General features: G+C 36.4%; 1 protein-coding gene across 1 annotated transcript in view; it reads left to right on the top strand.

The window, feature by feature from the left end:
- Positions 1 to 9,027, top strand: part of VWA8 (von Willebrand factor A domain containing 8) — a 256,138-nt gene extending 247,111 nt beyond the window's left edge. The window contains exons 25-26 of the mRNA XM_008067589.2: positions 5,662 to 5,867; positions 8,763 to 9,027. Of these exons, the coding sequence (XP_008065780.1) occupies positions 5,662 to 5,867; positions 8,763 to 8,918 (362 nt within the window). The 3' untranslated portion in view covers positions 8,919 to 9,027. The remainder of the gene's footprint in view (positions 1 to 5,661; positions 5,868 to 8,762) is intronic.
- Positions 9,028 to 22,196: the final 13,169 nt, after the last annotated feature.

Genomic DNA, 22,196 nt, shown 5'->3' with positions numbered 1-22,196 from the left:
CAGGCCTAGTCTCCTAGTATGATCTTTGATCTCACAATTTAAGGTGAAGGAATTTAGCCAAGAGATTTACCTGTACAATCACTTAAGTATAAGGATAAACAGTATATCATTGTTCAAAATAGCAAGAATAGAAACAATTCAACCCAAGTGAAATTTGATAGAGAAATTCTGTTATAGCCACACAGTAGAATACCATATGCAGCTAGTAAAAAAAAAAAAAAAGAATAAGTTTACTAATGCTGATTAAAATAAAATAAATTGGCCAGGCTTGGTAGCTCAGCCTATAATCCCAGCACTTTGTGAGGCCTGAGCCCGTGGGTTCGAGACCAGCCCGGGCAACTTTGTGAGACCTCATCTCTACAAAAAAACCAAAAATTAGCCTGGCGCAGTAGTGCACACCTGTAGTTCCAGCTACTTGGAAGGCTGAGGCGGAAGGATTGCCGGAGCCTGGCAGGTCGAGACTGGGGCGGTGATGAGCGTACCACTATACTCCAGCCTGAGCGAGGGAGTGAGACTCCAACTCAAAAAAATAAAATAAAATAAGCCAGGCTCGGTGGCTCAGCCTGTAATCCCGCACCTTTGGGAGGCTGAGGTGAGTGGATTGCCTGAGCCCGCGGGTTCGAGACCCGCCTGGGCAGCGAGACCTCATCTCTGCAATAAATCAAAAAATCAGCTGGGCGTGGTAGCGCATGCCTGTAATTCCGGCTACTCGGAAGGCTGATGCGGAAGGATCACCGGAGCCCAGCAGGTCGAGGCTGCGGTGGCCGTGATCGGCCACTGCACTCCAGGCTGGGCGACAGAGTGAGACTCCGACTCAAAAAAAAAAGAAAACTAAAAAAAAAAAAATCAGCCGGGTGTGGTAGCGCGCGCCTGTAATTCCGGCAACTCGGAAGGTTGAGGCAGAAGGATCACCAGAGCCCAGCAGGTCAAGGCTGCGGTGGTCGGAGCGGCCACTGCACTCCAGTCTGGGCAACAGAGTGAGACTCCAACTCAAAAAAAAAAATTAAAATTAAAAAATAAAATAATAAAATAAATCCTCAAAATATTAATTAAAGCATTAAGTCAGTAAAGTAGGTATAGTAGTCTGCCATTTATATTTTTTTGAAAAGGCAAGAGGAATATATATCCATGTATATGCTTGTACATGCATAGAAGTTCTCCAAAAAAGTACACAGGCAACTGGTAAAAGTGGTTGTTTGCAATAAAGGTCAAGGATGGGAGTGTAATATACTCATTACACTATTTTTATAGTTTTTACTATAAATATAAAGTATAAGTGAATAAAGATGTTACTTTTTTAACAATTTATGTATTACTGATGCTATTACAAATATAGTAACATGAACACACCAAAGTAAATCTTTGTTTCTAATGCAAAGAGACTTGACTTCTTTTTCTGTTTGGGTTCTTTATATGTTACCCTTTATTCCAAGTCACCTCTCATCACATTTATCTTCACATTATCTTAATCATGTGTTCTTAATATGAAAACATTTATCTTGAGAATACTCACTTCCTGTTTTGTCTCTGTCTTCCATTCACTCCTAAATCCCGAAACCTGCCATACTGCCTGCTAATACTTTGATAAAATTCTGACCCTATTCTGAATTCCCTCCTTTTACAGAAGTCTTTTCAAGCAGTGGTGTTTTTTTCTCCCATTGGGCCTGGAGGAAGTAGTCCTTGTTCTTTTTTGTTCCTTACAGATTATTCATTTTTTCTTCCCTAAATCCTCTTGGCTTTACATCTCATGTCATCAGATTATATCATTTGTGATCCCTTGTGTTTGCCCTTGTTACCCCTTGTCATTGCTCTGTGATTTGTAGCTCTTTGTTCAGTTATTCTTTCCAACCCTATTCTTCTTCTCCTTTGTAACAAAACTCACAACAGTTGTTTTTGCTCAAAAGAGTTGTCTACATTTGCTGTCTCCTTTTCTTCTTCACCATTCTCTCTTAAATCCATTCCGATCAGATCTCTTTTGAACATAACGCCACAGAAAAAGTTTTTGTCTTGGTTATCAGTGACTTTTCCATTGCTAGATCCAATGATCTGTTTTCAGTCCTCATCTTAATCTAGCAGCAGTATTAATATGGATACAATTAGTCACTCTCTTGTTCTTAATACCTTTTCTTGCACTTGACTTACAATACTCGTCAAGTACTTTTTTTATTTCCTTTCTCTTTTAATGATCATTCCTTCTTGGCCCCTTTTATTGAATCTTGTTAGAATGCCCCGGGTCTTATGCCCTGGTCTTCTTTTACTTATTTATATTCATGTCTTTAGTAAAATCCGAATGCAGCATGTTTTAAAATACCATTTATATGCTTGTTATTGCCAAATTTTTATGTCCAGCCCGGCTGTCCCTCTTGAATTTCATATTCGTATGTCCAACTGGCTGTTCAATTACTCCCATATCTTAGGTTTAACATGTTCACGATGAAGCTTTTATTTATTTATTTTGAGTCTCACTCTGTCACCCAGGCTAGAGTGCAGTGGCACACTCACAGCCACTCCAGTGTTGACCTGCTAGGCTCCGGCAATCCTTTCACCTCAGCCTTCCAAGTAACTGGAACTACAGGCGCGCTACTACGTTCGGCTAATTTTTTAAAAATTTTATTGTAGAGATGAAGTCTCACCACGTTGCCCTGGCTGGTCTCGAACCTGTAGTCTCAGACAATCCACTTGCCTCGGCCTCCCAAAGTGCTGGGTTTATAGGCTGAGCCACTGAGCCCAGCCAAGTTTTTTTCTTAAAACCTGATTATTTACAGTCTTTTATTTTATCTCTATTGATGATAACTGCATTTTTTTCTCAGGTCAAAATTCATTCTTAATTTTTCTTTTTCTCTAATGCTTCATTCCATCAATCAGAAAATCGTATTGACTCTATAAAATATATTTGGAATTATCCTACCTCCCATCACCTCCATTCTGATCTAAGCTAACATCTTCTGTTACCTGGATAACTCCTGATAGTCCCCTAATGGGTCACCCTGCTTCCACCCTTATCCTTTGTTATGAACTGTGAAGGTTCTGGGATTTGACTCTATTTTTAAACCAATAAGTTAACCTGCCACAATTTCGTGGCAGAAAACATTGGACTCCTGGGTCAAACAAAGGAGGGATTATTACAGCAAAAGCAAGAGTCAAAGTATCAGCATATGTGCTAACTTCTCAATCTCCAGTTCCCCCGGGGTAACACAAAGAGGGTCAGATGATAACTACACTTACAGTGAGGTACTTTATAGGAGACGAACCTATAGGTAACCCACATTTTTAATACTGAGGTGGCAGGGGGTGGGGTGGAGAGATACTATCTCAATGCCTCTGCTCACAAGAGGAGATTAGTTTCCCAGTATCCTTCTGCATCTGCTCTCAGTATGCCAGTCTAGTCTTCTGTTAAAAATCTTCCCATGCAACTGCCAGGGGAGGGGTGGTACACTTCATCAACAAGGGTCTCTGTATAATGAACATTTCTATATCTAACCCTAAACTGTACCCCACATCTTTAAGAAAATAAAAAATAAATCTTTCCATGCTTCCCATTTTATTCTGAGTATAAACACAAGTATTAACAACAGTTTTCAAGGTCCTACACAACATGTCTCCCACATGTTCCTCTCTCTCTGACCTCACGTCCTATACTGCACGGTGCTGCTCTCCCATCACTGATTCTGTTTCAGTCTCTCTGCTGTCTTCCGGCCACATGCCATAGACCCTTAGGGTCTTTGCATTAGCTATACCTGTGGCCTGAAAAGCTTTCCCTTCAGATATCTTACTTGCTCCATGTTACCCTCTCCATGACACTGTCCAACTTCCCACACCATCACCATTTCCACTGTTATATAACATGGTTTTCTTTGAAACATACTCTTTATAATATTTGTGTTTATCATTTGTCATCTCCCTATGCCAGAATATAAACTCCATGAGGAGAAGGATTTTGTTTTTTTAATCACTGATATATATATAAAGTACCTAGGGTAGTACTTTGTGCATAAAAGACTTTTAGTAATTATTTGATGAGTGGATGAGTGAGGGGTTGATTATTTTTATATTCATGTTAAATTTAATTTTCAGCAAAAAAAGGCAAAACCTGTTCTTCACATTTGTATATGAAAAGCTTTAGTGTATGAGATAAATGTTTGAAGTGAGCATAGCTTTCATTTTATTCTGTTAATTTTAAATACACACAAAATTACTGTTTGTTCAGATGGCTCTCAAGTCAAGGGTGGATGTTGTTGCTACCTTACTAGATGTCCTAATTTTCTAAAATGAACATATTAAATAATGTAAGTCTATTTATTAATACTTTTACTTCCTTTGATCCCTGGTCTCTTAGGTTATGAATCAGTAGAATTATATGAACTCTTTAAAAAACAAATTTTTTTTGTTTTTATTTTAAAGATGGTACAAGTCAGGGTTAGCTATACAAATGTTCATTATGCAGGTACCCTTGTTGGTGAGGTGTGCCTCTCCCTCCACTGGCAGTTTCCCTCAACTGCCAATCCCACTCCCCCTTTCCTGGAAGTTTCCCACTACTGCCAATCCCTTTCTTATAGTATTATGATAATTGTTCAAGGTCTGCTTATGAGTGAGAACATATGGTACTCTGTTCTTTGTTTCTGTGATAGATCTCTGAATATGATTGACTCTAAATCCATCCAAGTTGCTGCAAAGTCCATATGTTTGTCCTTTATGGCTGCATAATATTCCACTGTGTTTATGTTCCACAATTTTTTAATTCAATCTAGCTTCGATGGGCAGCATGGTTGGTTCCAGTTTTTGCTATTGTGATTAGAGCTGCAACAAACATGTGTGTGCAGGTATTTTTTGGTAGAATGGCTTGAGTTCCTCCAGGTATATTCCCAATAGGGGAATTGCTGGGTCATTATATGAACTTTTAACATGAGAAATTTATTCTTCTTTTGAGCATAGATTATATTTTCTACTATATTCTCAGTTGTCTAAATTACAGATGAAATATTATGTTTGCACATCTCTTTTCTTGATTTTAATTTAGACAATGTGTAACAGGTTTATGTTCTCAAAACTGACCTCCAAAGTATAGTCTAGCAATTTGCACAAGATATAAATTGTTTACAGAGTAATGTTATTAATTTCCCTTTTTTAGTATGCACAAAGAAGCATTTATATGAGAAAGATAGATGTATGTGATTTCTGAAGATATTCAACATTTGTTAAAGTTAAAAAGGCAGTCTCAAAATCATATGAAGAATATATTCCCATGAATGCAAAAGGAATAAGTCACTTACATTTTATCTGTTAGCATGTGTGCGTTTTTTGAAAAATACTAACACTGGTCTGGAAAATTAAATACACTGTACTGTTAAGACTGGGTGCCTTTGGGGGAGGGAGTGACATTGGCAGAGAAATAAAGGAGACTTACCCCCTTTTCTCTTTGGAATGTTTCCCATGTATTCAAATATTATATAAATCACCAAAAAAATGTAAAATAAACCATAAACACCACCCAGTTATCTTTTCTTTTACTGAGTCACTTGCTTGCTTCTCTGTACCATCCTGTTGTTGGATGGACTCTCTGTTCTTTGATGAGCAACCAATGAATCTTTAAACCGCCATGTTTTCCTATGGCATTATAATAGGTTAGTTGCATGCTAAATGTTAATCTTTTCTCTTGTTTAGGTGATATTTTCAGCTGCCATGCAGTTGATAACCCCAAACCCCACTCAGAACTTGAGATGCTCAGACAGTATGGACCAAATGTGCCTGAGCCCATCCTTCAGAAGCTTGTGGCTGCTTTTGGAGAGCTAAGGAATTTGGCCGACCAGGGGATCATCAACTATCCTTATTCTACTAGGGAAGTTGTCAACATAGTCAAACATTTACAGGTATGGCACAAACCTATGCATAAAGGTTTCAAAGACCCCATCTCTTTTTTTCAGACTGCACAATTTATACCAACCCTTTTGATTTCCATAAATATGATAATGAGTCAGATATCATGTTATAAAGTGTTTGAACCTAGTTTATAAATCTGGAAAGCCAGTGAACATTATCTGTATAGCCTTTGAATTTACTTTGACAAGGTTCTGTGCCATGATCATTACCAAAGAGCTAAGAAATTTGGTGGAGGGATTTTTAGAGGAGAGGTGAGGCAAGAGAATAAATCAGTGGAGAACCCTTCCTGTTCTATCGCTTGTGATATCCGGGTGAAACAAGCATGAGGTATCTGGGTGAAAAACATTTTTATTTTGAAACAAATGACATGGAGATGGTAAACAGAATAGGAACAGATAGTATTGATTATATACCTGTAATTACTGCAAGAATGTCTAAAAAAATAGAATACGTAGGAGAATGAAATTTCTTGTGACCATGTACAATGTAAAAAAAAAAACCCATGTAAATTCTACCTATAAAACAAGTAATAGTTTCAAGCTAACAATCACATCCTAATGACTTGACCTCTGCCCGTCCCCCAAACCTCCCAGAAAACTCTAGAATGAAAAATAGAAAGCTGAGGGTTTGGGGTGCAGAGAGGAGAGGATGTTGGTTAGAGGGTAAAAAGTTTCAGTAAGACAGGAGGAATATATTTTTGACATCTATTGCATAGCATGGTAACTATATTTAATAATAATGTAATGGAACAAACACAGTAGCTCATATCTGTAACCCCAATACATTGGAAAGTTGAGGCAGGAGGATTGCTTGAGCCTAGGACTATGAGACCAACATAGGCAACATAGTGAGACCTCGTCTTTAAAACAAAATTTGAAAAATAGCTGGGCGTAGTGGCGTGCACTTATAGTAAACTACTCTGGAGGCTCAGGCATAAGGATTGCCTGAGCCCAGGAAATCGAGGCTTTGGTGAGCTGTGATCATGCCACTGAACTCCAGCCTTGGTGACGGAGGGAGAACCTGACTCAAAATAATAATAATAGTAATCATCATCATCATCATCATGTGTCTTTCTTTCTTTCTTTCTTTCTTTCTTTCTTTCTTTCTTTCTTTCTTTCTTTCTTTCTTTCTTTCTTTCTTTCTTTCTTTCTTTCTTTTCTTTTCTTTTCTTTTCTTTTTTTTGAGTTGGAATCTCACTCTTGTCACCCAGGCTAGAGTGCAGTGGCACGCTCATGGCTATCACAGCCTCAACCTGCTGTACTAGGTGATCTTTCTGCCTCATGCTTCCAAGTAGCTGGAACTACAGGTGCATGCCATCCACACCTGGCTAATTTTTTGTGTGTTATTTATTGTAGAGATGAGATCTCACCAAGTTGCCCAGGCTGGTCTCTAACCCCTGAGCTCAGGCAATCCTCTCACCTCAGCCTCCCAAGGTGTTGGGATTACAGGCTGAGCCACCACACCTGGAGAATGATGTGTATTTCAAAGTTTCTGGTAGATTTTAGATGTTTGTACCACATATACACAATGGACTATTACACAGCCATAAAAAAGAATGAAATCATGAATTTTGCAGCAACCTGGATGGAATTGGAGTTTATAATACTGAGTGATCTCTCACAGAAACAAAGATCTGAGTATCACATGTTCTCACTCATAAGTGGACCTTGAACAACTATCATAATACTATAAGAAAAGGATTGACAGTGGCGGGAAATTATGGGGGGGGCAGGGAGGGGAAGGGAGGTGGGATTAATGGTAGTCAATATCTGTCTGGGGATGGGGGGGCACACCTCATCAACAAGGGTACCTGCACAATGCATATTGGTATACCTAACCCTTAACTGTACCCCACAATTTTAAAATAAAAAATATGTTAAAAAAAACCAAAAAACCTTTTGCAGCTGGGGAAAAAAAAGTTTGTACCACAAAAAAATGATAAGTATGTGAAGTGATGAATATGTTAATTAGCTTCATTTAATCATTTTATAATGTATACATTCATTGAAACATCATTTTATACCCCATAAATATATACCAGTATTATATGTCAATTAATATATATATTTCTTTCCATATATATTTGGAAGGAAAAAATATATATGAAAAGAAAAATAGAAGGGTTTATTCTGCCTTATAAGTCCAATTCAGCTAGCTTGGACTCCAATACTTAGAGCAAAACAATGCAGAACGAATAAAGGACCCAGAGGGCACAACCAGTGTAAATTTAGCTGTTGGAATGCTTGTTTTATTGCTCTCTGCTTGTCCCTATTTCTCTTTCCCTGTACTTCTTATGTTCGTCCTCCTTTCTTTTCTTGTTCCTTTGTCTTTTTTTCACTTATTCATAGACTGTGACTTATCTAAATAATTCTGTGTATACATTTAACATTCTTTTTTTTTTTGAGTTGGAATCTCACTGTGTTCCCCAGGCTGGAGTGCAGTGGCATGCTCACAGCCACCCCAGCATCGACCTGCTGGGCTCCAGGGATCCTTCCACCTCAGCCTTCCAAGTAGCCAGAACTACAGGCATGCGCTACCACACCCGGCTAATTTTTTTATTTATTGTAGAGATGAGGTCTCGCTAAATTGCCCGGGTTGGTCTCGAACCTGTGGACTCAGGCAATCCACTCACCTCAGCCTCCCAAAGTGCTGGGATTACAGGCTGAGCCACTGAGCCTGACCTAACATTCTTCTTAACTAGTGTTAAGTCATTTGAGCAAACGCTGAGAGAGAAAAATGTGTATATTCCTATTTCCTGGTTGTCTGACAAGCCCAGTAAATTTCTGCTAAGCTCATTTGATCATTATTTTTCTCTCAGTTTTGTAAATCTTTATAATGTTGTGTATTTTATCACATATAATAAGGGAAAATTTTTTTTAATACAGAAATTTCCCACTGAAGGGCTCTCCAGTGTGGTTCGGAATGTGTTTGACTTTGATTCCTATAACAACGACATGAGGGAGATTTTGATTAATACTTTACACAAATACGGGATACCAATCGGAGCGAAGCCCACCAGTGTGCAGCTGGCAAAGGAGTAAGGCAAACTCATTGTTGATCAAAATACTCTTGAGCAGTGTTCATTTAATTCTTAAATGCTGGTAATTCTTGGTCTACTGTTTATTAAGCTGAGTTGCTATGAAAATTATTATATGTTGCTATTTGCTGGTTGGTTTTCAGTTAAATAGCATTGTTTATAGGCCTGTAAATTGAGAATTTTGATTATTATGAATGTCCCATGAGTAGATATAATATAATCAAATAAAGGGAAATATTTGTTTCTTTAAAAGTCTCTGTCCTTTTGTTGAATTAACATGGGTCTCATTATTTTGTAATCCAGTGTGAAGTCATTGTACAAACACAAAAACTACGTGAAGGGATAATGTACATTTAGTTAAGATGTTCTTATTTATGTTGCCATATAGTTTTCTTTATGTTAGTTTTCTAAATTTAAAATAATATTCACTTAAGAAATTTTTGGTTACTTAATTCAGCTTCATAGATGAAAGAGGTAGTGAGAACTAGTGGGTTCATTTCATGTGGACCAGTTGCCTACCCTTTATTTTATAATCACAGGCTACTTAACTTTAGTTAAAAATTTTGCAGATATCTTGTTGGTCAGAAAAACAGGTGACAGAGTTGATAAGGTAATTAAATCCGTACAAATTCCCCGGAAACAGTTTTAAATAGGCATAGCCTATTGATAATGTATCTAATGCCATCTTTGTCAATAAAAATAGTCAATTATAAATTCTCAAGGGACAGTGATTACTTTTAAGGTAAATTTCTATTCAACTTTAGTCTTATGTAGGAGTCACTATCTTTCTGTAGAAAAATTTAAGTATGTATCAATGACTATCCCAGCCCTCCCAAATATATATATATATGTGAGTGTGTGTATCATCCCTATTTATTAGTTCTTTGAAATCATTATAAAAACTTATCAGAACATATGCCAACAAAAATAAATAACTAAAGTCAAGAATTTCTTAAAGAGAAACAAATATTTCCCTTTTGTGGTGAAAGCACAAGATGGAGTTAGAAATTATCAGTGAGCTGGTTTATATTATTAATGACTGAGTACATTTTTTTCAAGAAGAATGACTGGATTGCCAGTTGGGAATGCCTACACTGTTCTGTGCAATACTGTTTTGCTTATTAGCAGTCCTTAGGGTTATTTGAAATTAGGACAGTAATTTAATGGGTATAACATCTTCTAAATTAGAGATCAAGAAATTGTCTTTAATATGCAAACTTATATACTCATGTTTTTCACTTCATTTTTATAATCTATATCTTTTTTAAAATTGGAAATAAGATCGTTTTTATTGCCTTTAACAAATTGATATAATTAGAGTTCTAGTTTCATGGAAACTTAGGCTTGTAATTTAAAAATAACCTTTTTGTACTCTTGCACAACTTTAAATAAAAATTAAAATACATATTAATTGGTAAGATCAATCATAAGAAAATTGTTTCTAAGGAAACCTCAGGTCCTGAGGAAAACAGATAAAAAGGTTTAACTTATTGTTGTCTTCAGTTCTCATCTGAAAAATTTTTGCCATGGTATGCTAATTCTTGCTACAGCAAGTTAGTTCCTACTCTAGTACTTACTTAAGGAGAAGCATAAGTATATTGAGCCTGGAAACAAGACGGTCACACTCATGCTTAAGATAGACATGGAAGCAACTAGTTGTTCACCCACTAAATAACTAAAAATAGACTTGTAGCAGATGTGAAAGATAAGTGAATTTTCCTTTGGGATAGAGATAATAGACTATAATTTGCACAGTCATTCACAGAATTTTTTTCCCCATCTATAAATTGAATGACATATAGCTCAAAAGTAGTAATGTTATTTTATTGCCTTTCCTTGTAATCTACAAATTCCACAGCACTCTTTCTATCGAATTATCACCCTTGTACTTAGAAAGGATGACATGATAAAGTGATCGAAGTAGTGGCCTGGGAATTTACCAGTTAGTCATATGTTCAACCTGTATGCATGAGTCAGACATGGAGAAAAGGATGAAAAGACAGTGTGTCATAGACCCTCAAAGAGCTTGCAATTCCATTTTGGTCATTTAAATTTGGAGCAGTTACTTAACTAAATGAGTTCCCTGTTGGTAAAGGGAGGACATTTTATTATAGATAGCATATCCATGTGATTTGCCTTCTAAATCAGGACATTTTTGAGAATGGAAGGAGCTATTGACAATAACTCTGAAAAAAGAAATGTAAAATAAGACAGTCCTGGTAGGCCAGAATGTGTGGTTATCCTCATTGTAGACCATCAGTAAGGTTCCTTTCTTTTCTAACATCCTTTTCATTTTAATACAATCTTAAAGTTTCTCTCATCTGCAAACACAAACTTAAAAAAGATGGGATACTCGTACTTTCCTTCTCCCCCCACCAGAGTATTATACTGTTGATAGTTTCACATAGTCTTCTGAAAGTTGAAAGTTATCCCAATAAAGTCTTGGGATTTGACTTTGACTTTTGTAGACCTTTTATTAAATCAGTTCTTCTAGGCTGCTTCTGCCCAACTCTGCTTGATCTACAAATATATTACCAGATCTTAGTACCAGTGTTAGAATTGGCTACTAGACCCCCATGCTGCATTTGCCCCTTTCCACTAGCACTTTACGAGGTTTATAATTGGTTCCTTTTACATTTCCAATACGTGGGAAAGGATATGCCAGAGATGGCAAATATAACCAAATAAGGTGATATACTGGGATAAATTATTTTTTAAAATATAAATAATATGCTATATATAGAGCTTGAATTTAATTCTGTGACATTTGTCCTATAGCGAAACAACTAATCTAGCCAATTCGTGTTTTGTGTTTGTGTGTGTGTTACATGCACACACGTATTAATCTCATTTTGTCAATATTGTAGACAGAGATAAGAGGATTTGAGTTAAAATCTTAACTTTCAAATTCTAAATGTCATTGTTGGAAATATCTAATATATATATGTATATTAGGTACAAACACGCACACACACATTTTTTTAACAGAAGTAGGTCCAAATATGCAACCAAATACATACAGATTATCTGCTGTACTGAAATAGAGATGACTATAAATATATATATATATATATATATATATATATATAAACTGTATAGCTTATAAACTTTAAAGCAAAGTTCTCTTGTTTTTCCCTCAAGTGAACTTTTATTTCTGAAGTTTCTTTTATTTGAGAATAAAAGAAATACTGCTAACACATTAGCACTTCCAAATTAAAAAATGCATTTCAGAATAATTTATGATCTCTGTTATACTGGAGAAATGCTTGTTTTAAAGGAAGAAAAAACACCTTTTTTTCTAAACTTCCATTTTAAGAAGCTTATACACTGTTTTATCTTAAATTTGTATGCCACTCTCAACAGTTCTGAAGATAAAAAATTGTCATTTTATAGGTCTACAATGAAATGTAAATACTCTACTTCTAAATATATTAATAATATTATTAATGTTTTAATGATTATATTTAATAATAATGATAATGGTAATAATGATGGTAATAGGATAATCATGATGATGGCAGTAGAAACATTTATAGATAACAAGTGCCAAACATATTTCTAGGCAGTTTCTTGACATGAATTTATATAATCCTCACAACAAACTTATGATATGTACATAATATTACTGTATTTTATAGATAAGGAATTTGAGGCACAGAGAAGTTACATAACTTGCCTGAGGTTAGAAAGCAAGGGCAGAGCAGGGATATATGTAATATTGATTCCTTTTCTAAGGATGATATAAACAGATTGATATGCAAATTTTAGGGAATTTCTAAATAAGAGTTATTAATTGGATACAGAAAATTATCAGTACATTAGGTTTAAAAGGACATTGGGATTTTAAGTAAATGGAAATCATCATTGACCATAATGTTGTATACATATAATATTCAAATTCTTATTCTTAAGAGAGCTATAACAGATTCACATTCTTGGATTTTAGCTATAAAAGTAAGCCAAAAGGAAGACTAATATGAACTTTTGACACAATGGAGATTATTTTAGAGATCTCTTTATTCCCATTTAAGCTTTTCTTTCTCATGACATAATGAAGGATCATGAAATAAAACATAAGGTAATTTATGTAGAAAAATAAAAACATTAGAAAACTTTATATGACTACCACATATAAGAAGTGTACTAGCTGTCATTTTTTCCTGATTTGGAACACAAAAGGAATTTATAGACTCTTCTCAAAAATTGTGGTCATTTTAAAAATGAACATGCAGAGGAATTGTCTCTACCTTCTGAAGTTATCATCATGTGTTTTTCTCTCTCTGTTTTCTCTGAGACACATGTTCTATACAATATTTAAATTGTTATCAAAATATTTAAATGATCATCAAAGAATTTACTTTAAATTATTTGCCCTCAATTCTGTTGATTTATTTGTTAGTGCTACTAGGTTTATTATTAAGTCTTTTTTGTCCCTCAAAGCACTTACTGCCTGTCTGTCACTAGGAAACCAACTACAAACTACAATTCATTAATTTATATCAGTCAAGTAGAATTCAAAATGTAAGGAAATTTCAAAGTATTTTATATGTTGGGTTTCTTTATGATGCATATTTATTTATTTGTTTGTTTGTTTATTTATTTATTTATTTATTTGAGTTGGAGTCTCACTCTGTCATCCAGACTGGAGTGCAGTGCAGCCACCGCAGCCTCGACCTGCTCCGGTGATTCTTCCGCCTCAGCCTTCCCGTAGCTGGAACTACAGGCACGCGCTACCAATCCCGGCTAATTTTTTGATTTATTGTAGCGATGAGGTCTCGCCAAGTTGCCCAGGCGGGTCTTGAACCAGCGGGCTCAGGCAATCCACTCACCTCAGCCTCTCAAAGCGCAGGATTACAGGCTGAGCCACTGAGCCCGGCTGATGCATATTTATTAAATAAAGGATGATGTTTCATTTATTTTAAAAATAAATTAGCAAAAAGAAAATTTAAGACTCCCATAATGATACTATACAGAAAAACCAATAATGAATCCTTCTAGAATGGGGGGGATTCAACCACAGATCTGTCTGATTCCAAACCTGTCATCTTTATGTTTATTCCACTATCTATATGAGAAAAACAACGCAATACAATATTAGATATCAAGATTTCAAAGACAATAGAAACTTGAGAGTTGTGTTTCCAATTCTATTTCCGACCATTTGGGGACATATATCAGATATAATATAAATATAACATTTGCATTAATGACTAGGCCCATTGTTTTAATCAGTTTCCTTCACATTTTCTACAAGTTGTGAACAAATTCTCTTAAATCTTTTCTCCTATAATAAGCATTTGCTTTCTGGAAAATCAAAAGTAGTGCCATTCTCAAATTCTTCAAAATGAATAGAACAATTCTTTTCCCTTTGAAGTTCTTCTACATAGAATTCTTTATTTAAACTGCCATCCTCAAAATCATGATCCTTGATATTGTCAGCTTTTGCAGATTAATCACAAATAACTGTGCATTACCAGTATACCTGTGAGTTGCTTCTAAGTCATGACAACTTAAAGAAAGTCAGTCTCCTTAGGGTCAATAGCTCGTGCATTCAAAAATGCAGTGGACTACCCAGGAAAAAGAGAGGGTGTACCTTCTGCAGATTGGGTTTAAACGGATCTGGGAAAACCTTACTAAGGAGATACTTGAATGAATTCAAACTTGAAACACTGAATTAAATAGTCCTTAACATCCTTCCAACTTGTAGATTATATGATGATATAGATTATATGATCAATCCTTAATTGAATAGGGAAGCTGTATAATTAGTAACTCTTACCTTGTATCAGTAGCTATACATTACTTTATCAACATATTTTAGTAGTACACCCAACAAAGTAGCTGAGATTGTATTTTCATTGGTGTGTCATTGCAGTGTGTGTTACAGGATCATTTTTAGTGTTTATCTTTTCAGAGCAATGCTAGGTGAGCATATTTGCAGACAAAACACCTTCATCTCTCTTGAATTTGTCTTTGAAAGAGTACCTGTCTGGAGTTGGTTTTCACCCTTAAAGACGTATCCTGTATAGCTGGGCCATCAATAGCAGTCCAAGAAGAACTATGGGGTCTTCAAATTATCCAAGGATCAAAAAGAACATCCTCTCACAGGGCCCCTCTTTGGAATAAATTTATTAGACTTCTCTTTGAAAGTCAGTGTGATTGTCAGTTTACTGTTTGTCCTATTAAAATAAAATATTATCTACTTACAATTTTGAGCCTCTCTTTCATTTCCCCAAACTGTTGTATGCTGTAATTTTCTTTTTGTAGTATAGATTTTACAGATAAGTTCATGATGTTGATCGTTGGAATTCTGAGGTGTACAATTCCACACCAAATGATGATTTAATTCTGCTTCATAAAAGAGCTTTTTAGTTTTCAAAAATAATAAGATATACGTAATTGACATCTCAAAACTATCGTAAGCAGAAGGAAAATGTTGGATTTTACATTTTTATAGCCTTTGTCCTTTATGCTCTTGTTATATTATAAAGTAATTTCACAGCCATTTCATTTGCTTTTAGAGCCTTTATGGAGATGTGAAAAATAAAAAGCATACCCAATCTACATAGAAATGTTCAAGATCTTTTAATCTTCTTGCATACACATTAAGCAGTCTTACAGAATTATTCTTGATCCATAAGGCATTTATAAGTGATGTTTTATGAAAACCTGTTACCTGAGTGAATAGAAATCACCAATCCCCACCTATAACTATCTTTTCCAAATATACCTGCAAAGTAGACTGTATCATTGGGTGAGAGTCCTCTGAGTGAGGGAAATGGTAAGACATGTAGTCAGAATGCTAAGGGAAGATTTACCAGGGTAGCTTGCAACTTGCCAGTGAGATAAGAAAACATGTAGGTCAAAATGTTGGCAATTCTAGTGTAACCAAGCATTCATTCATTTACTGGGCACTTACTTAGTGGTAAATATTGTGTAGGGAGTAAGAATTATAAAGATGAAGAAAACTCAATATCTAACCTCAAGGAAGTCACAATGCAATTAATTGGGAAAGTTGTCAAAAGTGAAGACCTACTTGTAACTGAGTATAGTGGCACAGTCCTGCAATCCCAGCTACCCAGGAGGCTTAGGTGGGAGGGTCACTTGAGCCCAGGAGTTCAAGGCTGTAGAAGACCTTGACTGCACCTGTGAATAGCCACTGCACTCCAGCCAGGGCAACAAAGCAAGCTTTCTCTTTTTCTGAAAAAAAAAGTGACTTGTGTTATATTAGAGCCACACAAGAGGGAATAAAAGAGGTAGGATTACTACCATCTGCCCTTTGGGAGAGTCAATGAAGTTAAAGAAGCAGAATTTTTTAAGTATTTCTCTAGGCAAATAAAGGAGGAGAGAACATTTCAAGTAGAGAAGTTCCAAGGAAACATGGGACACTTTGGAAACTGCAAGTTATTTGATGACTAAAACTCAGGGCTAAGGGAGGCCATGCTGGATGGTGAGGTTGAAAGGGGGAGAAGACTCAGGGGGAGTCATAGAAAGACCCCTTTTGGTTTTCTAAAGGTAATAAACTAAAAGGCAGTGAGCCTGAAGGCCGGAAGACGTTGCAAAGCAGTTGTGGTAAAGCAGGTGTTGAAGAATGCGGGCCATGTTGTGTCTGTGGCAGTGAAAAAGGACAATAGTGAGAGATAATCAGAGGGCAGAATCTATGGGTTCTGAATGCCAGATTCAAATGAGTAAGATGTAAGCCTTACCCTCAGTGTACTGTCAGTCTTGAAAGGAGAACATGTAAAATTACTAACCTTATTATGCAGTGTTATACTCAAAGTGCCATATTCACTATATTCACTATTTCATCCTTTGAGTCCTTCTTGTGGGAAATACAGGGCTTTTTTTTTTTCTGGGAAAATTTTCAACAACTGGGAGAGTTTCAGTCCCAGTTATTCTTGTTGTGGATGATTAGAAAAGGAAAGAGCATAAGATTAGAAAATACTAAGATGTGGTTGATAAAGCAGATGGCAGAAAAAGAGAAGACGTTTTTTCAGTGAAACATGAAGACAGATGAGGGTAATGAAGCCCAGGCCCCAGAACTGCAGTCTGGCAACTTTTGCGAGGAGAAAAAGATGTGTGGAGCAAACTGACAACATCTGCTTTGGCACAGAGTGACACTCGACTGCAGTGTCATTCTGGGTATTGGGGAGTATATTTGAGAGATTCCTGCCAAGAAAAGCAAGTTTCTCCAAATTTTCTTCCATCTCGTGTGTCCAGGTTACTCTGCATTTCTGCAATTTCTGTGGGACCTAGGTGGCAGAGATACATAAGTCTGGGTTATGAAATTGAAGTCATTATCTAAATGCAGACTCAGACAGAAAGGGCAAATACATACACGCACTCACGTATATATCACTTGCATCAAAGCAAAATAAATTTGTCAACAACATATGAGATTGTAGGGAAGGGAGATTCTGAATTTTCTAGCAAATAACAGAGGGTATTACTGGGAATTTATAGTGGTTCTTGTTATTACTAGTTTAAAGTATTTAAAGAGATTTTTGTATTTTCTTTCTTTGATGTGCTGCCTTTTTTAGTAAACATAAAAATATTTATAAGAGATGTCAAGATTTACTTCTGACCTGCTCTTCATAAATCTTTATTCCCTCTCAGGTGTTTAATTTGAAAATCACAGGTTCTGTAGAACTCTATTCTAAGAGCTTCTAAGAGTTTTACATAAGGAGGCTAACCTCGGTGGCTCAGCCTGTAATCCCAGCACTTTCGGAGGCCGAGGCTAGTGGATTGCCTGAGTCCGCGGATTCGAGACAAGCCCGGGCAACTTGGCAAGACCTCGTCTCTATTATAAAATTTTTTTAAAAATTAGCCGGGTGTGGTAGCACGCTTCTCCAGCTACTTGGAAGGCTGAAGTGGAAGGATGGCCAGAACCCAGCAGGTCGTTGCTGGGGTGGCCATGAGTGTGCCACTGTACTCCAGCCTGGGCAACAGAGTGAGACTCCAACTCAAAAAAAAAAAAGTTTTACATAAGGAAATTTATATAGAAACCCAGAAGAGTAAGAAATTCATTGCGCCTAGAAAGGAATATGGGGAGGGGATGCAAGGGGAGGAAACATTTGAAATAGCCCTTACAAATGAAAAGGATTCCACCAAGGAGACAAGAGCAGAAATAATTCTGCAGAGCATGTTTAGGAATAGCAAGTAGCAGTTCAAGGTGGTTAAGGCATAGATGGGCTGGAGAGTGAGAGGAAGGCCTGAGAGCTGAAGCCGGAAATATTTGTCAAGGCTATTTTGTGAAAGGCTCCAGTGAACTTGGTTGGACAAGCCGACTTAATTTATGCCAGAGGTTACATTTAAAAACATTAGGAATGATTGAGGTCTGCTAAAATTGGAGTTGTTATTTTTCTTCTCAAAGATGGTAGCAATTGTTGAATTTTTTAAAGTTGGTGGAACAACCCTGAAGGGTTCCATTATTCCCGTGAAAATTAGTAGTTCTTGTGGTAAGGAAATGTTTTAGGAATTGTTGATAATAGGTATGTCAACAACTTCCAATTGCATAATGCCCCTAGAAAGATCCAGATCTTTTTCATGTGTTTTCTTTTATATACCAGAAATAGTACTGGCAAATGTTCAGAGAAGGCAGAAATTTGCCAGAACGTACTTTTTAAAACCCAGTTCACCTCTTTATAGAAGCAATCTTAGACACATCTCTTAAATGTCATTTAGACTATATTACTTTGGTGTCCATATGCATCATGTTATAAATCAAGAAAAAAAAAAGAAAAGCTTTAGTTCCTTTCTGCAACTTGCTCAAGTTCTATAATTTAACCTGAGTCATAATTTTGATATTAACCTTTCTTTTAGTTAAAACTTTTACTTCCAGATCTTTATTATCATTTCCACAAGGGATTAAGAAACATCAAACTCATGAATTGAAATACTCCATTGTTTAAAAAAACATAAACTTATGAATGACATTGAAGATAAAAGGTAGTCCTGTTTATGTCCCTGAAGTTCATCCTCCTCCCCCTTGAAATCAAATCCACACATCATTCCAGCTAGGACTTCAACAAAGTTAAGCAATACAAGTACAGAGTCTTAAAACCATGGAAAAATACCTTGACTGTTTTAATAAAATCAGATGTTAAAACTTAAGTATCATCAGAGTTGGGTGACAGGTTTTACTAATAGAATATGGGGTCTTTTGGTAACTGGAGTCATTTGGAGTTACCCCAAAATTAATGTTGATTATATTTCAAATTCCAAAGCTTGCTTATTCTTTGGAATTTAATGCTTTCCCCTTTCGCCTGACTTTTAACTTACCAAAAGAGGGAAAAGGTAGTAATGGTCAAATTTCCCATAGCTTATCAGTGAGGCTTAGTAGTGGAAAATAAGTGAGGGACTTTTTTTTTTTTTTTTTTTTTAACCTCTGTTGTTTAGCCTAGAGCCCACAGTGCAAGTCAAGAAACATTTCCTGTTGCCAAGGGACAGAATGGAGTCAGTGTGAGTGTGCAACTCCAGGACACCCTATGTTACGTGTTTTTCAGTTATAGTTGCTACAGCCAATAGCATCTTATGTGGTTCCAGAATAGATTCTATATAGGGTACCTGAAGGTCCTTCCCATACCCTGCCAACCAAACAGCTAGTACTATTTTTATATAGAAACAGGCAGCCTGTAATTTCCATGACTGTTATTTAGAATGAGTTGGCAAGTTCAAACCTGAGTTTATGAAGATGCTGGCATTGTCAGTAAAGTCTGGAAGTTGAGTGAAATTACTTTTTCTGAAAAAGATAAAGAGTTTATGTGTGTGTATCAGTATGGCACTTTTGTAAGACTATTAGAGGATATGTGAAATCCATTTCTTAGGATAGATGTCAACCAAGAATTACTTTTATTAAGCAATTATCCATCTGTAATTTAATATCAAGATGTAAAACAGTATCTGTTGCCTTCAAAGAGCCAATTAGATGGTATTTAGAGCTTCTTTTTATATGCTTTAGTAAAGCATGCCTATCTATCAGGGCACCTATCTATTTACTTGCTAGGTATAGGTATTTTCATTCTGATTATTGATTTTCACTTCAGAGAACCAAGGCAATAAAAGACTATTGAACCTGCTACTGACATTTCCCTCTACTCATATCCTCTATTATCACAGACTCCCTAAGCTGTAAGGAACTTTACAGATCATCCCCTCATTTCACACCCAAAGAAATTAATGCTCAGGGAAACTAGCTGACTTTTCCCTTCACAAGTTTGCACAGTTAGTAAAAGAACTAGAACTAAAGCCCAGGTCTCTTGCATTCTATTGTACTATTTTCTGTGCTAGAGGAAAATTAAGTGCGTTTCTTTCCTTTATTTTTCTCCTTCTATATTTGGAGACCTAATTCTCCTTTGGTGAACTGCTGAAAGCAAGTGAAGAGTACATGTCATTCCCTGAAGTAGGAGATAGATATCCCAGTTAACAAGATTTAAAATCTTCCCTATTGATAAATTTACAAGTTTAAAATCATCCCTATTGATAAATTTACAAGTTTAAAATCATCCCTATTGACACAGAAATGTGTCGTTATTACATTCAAAAGAGAGAACCCCCTGCCTCTGCTGCCCACATTCTTTCTTAGTAAAAAGTTAAAGTAAATGGCTTATCGGGATAATTGTGCAGGTACTTAAAATATTTGTTATTTTATTTATTTGTCTATTTCTTGAGTCAGGATCTCACTTTGTTGCTCAGGCTGGAGTGCAGTGGTACACAGCACACTGCAGCCTCAACCTCCTGGGCTTGGTTGATCCTTCCACTTTAGCCTCCTGAGTAGCTGGGACTGTAGGAGAATGCCAGCACAATAAAATAAATGTCTAATTTAATTTATTTTATTTTATTTTTGTAGAAATGGGGTCTCATTTTGTTGCCCAGGCTGGTCTCGAACTCCTGGGTTCAAGCAATCCTCCCACTCTGGCCTTCTAAAGGATTACAGGCGTGAGCCATTACACCCAGCCAAAATATATTTTAGATGATAGATACAAAATTGCATGTATCTTCTGAGAGATTTATGTCACATGACTTAGAAGAACTTCAATGTAAATTTCTCTTATTTTTTTAACTTTTAAATTTTTTTTATTTTAAAATTATGGGGTACAATTCAGGGTTAGGTATACAAATATTCATTCTACAGGTACCCTTGTTGATGAGGTGTGCCCCCCCCCTTCCCCAGGCAGTTTCCCACTACTGCCAATTTAACCTCTCCACCCCCCTCACGCCCCCGCAGTTTCCCACTACTGTCAATCCTTTTCTTATGGTATTAGGATAGTTGTTCAAGGTCCACTTATGAGTGAGAACATGTGATACTCAGTTCTTTGTATCTGTGATAGATCTCTCAGTACTACAGACTCTAAGTCCATCCAGGTTGCTGCAAAGTTCATGATTTTGTTCTTTTTTATGGCTGTGTAATATTGCATTGTGTATATGTACCACATTTTTTAAATTCAGTCCTCTTTTGATGGGCAGCACAGTTGGTTCCATGTTCTTGCTATTGTGAACAATGCTGAGATAAACATACTTGTACAGGTATCTTTTTATAGAGTGATTTGAGTTCTTCTGGGTATATTCCCAGTAGGGGGATTGCAGGGTCATATGGAAGGTTGATTTTTAGAACTTTTGGGAATCGCTACACTGTTTTCCATAGAGGCTGTATTAGTTTACACTCCCACCAACAGTGTAGGAGTGTTCCCCTTTCGCCACATCCTCTCTAGCATCTGTGGTTTTTTGAATTATTGATGTCAGCTATTCTGACTGGAGTTAGGTGTTATCTCAGGGTAGTTTTAATTTTGCATTTCTTTGATGACTAGTGAGGTTGAACATTATTTCATGTATCTGTTGGCTGCTTGTGTGTCTTCTTTTGAGAAATGTCTATTCATATCTTTTGCCCACTTTTTAATGGGGCTGTTTTTTTTTTCTTTTCAGCACATTTGAGTGCCTTGTAGATCCGAGATGTTAGGTCTTTGTCAGACATAGAGTTGGCAAATATTTTTCCCCAGTCTGTGAGCTGTCTCCCTGCTCTCTTGATGGTTTTTTTGGCTTTGCAGAAGCTTGTCAGTTTGATGAGGTCCCACTTGTCTATCTTATCTTTTATGGCATGGGCACTTGGGGTTTTGATCAGGAGGAATTGGTTGCTAGTTCCAATTTCCATAAGAGTGTCTCCTGCATTTTTTAAGGTTCTGATGGTTTGAGGTTTTACGTTTAGATTTCTGATCCATTTAGAGTTGATTTTTGTGTATAATGATAGGTTAGGGTCCTGTTTCTTTCTTCTACAATAATTCCAAAG

The sequence above is a fragment of the Carlito syrichta genome, unplaced genomic scaffold (assembly GCF_000164805.1).
Source record: "Carlito syrichta isolate Samal-C Ts95f unplaced genomic scaffold, Tarsius_syrichta-2.0.1 Scaffold309718, whole genome shotgun sequence".
NCBI classification, from domain to species: Eukaryota; Metazoa; Chordata; class Mammalia; order Primates; family Tarsiidae; genus Carlito; species Carlito syrichta.
This window is presented reverse-complemented; position numbering and strand designations above follow the sequence as displayed.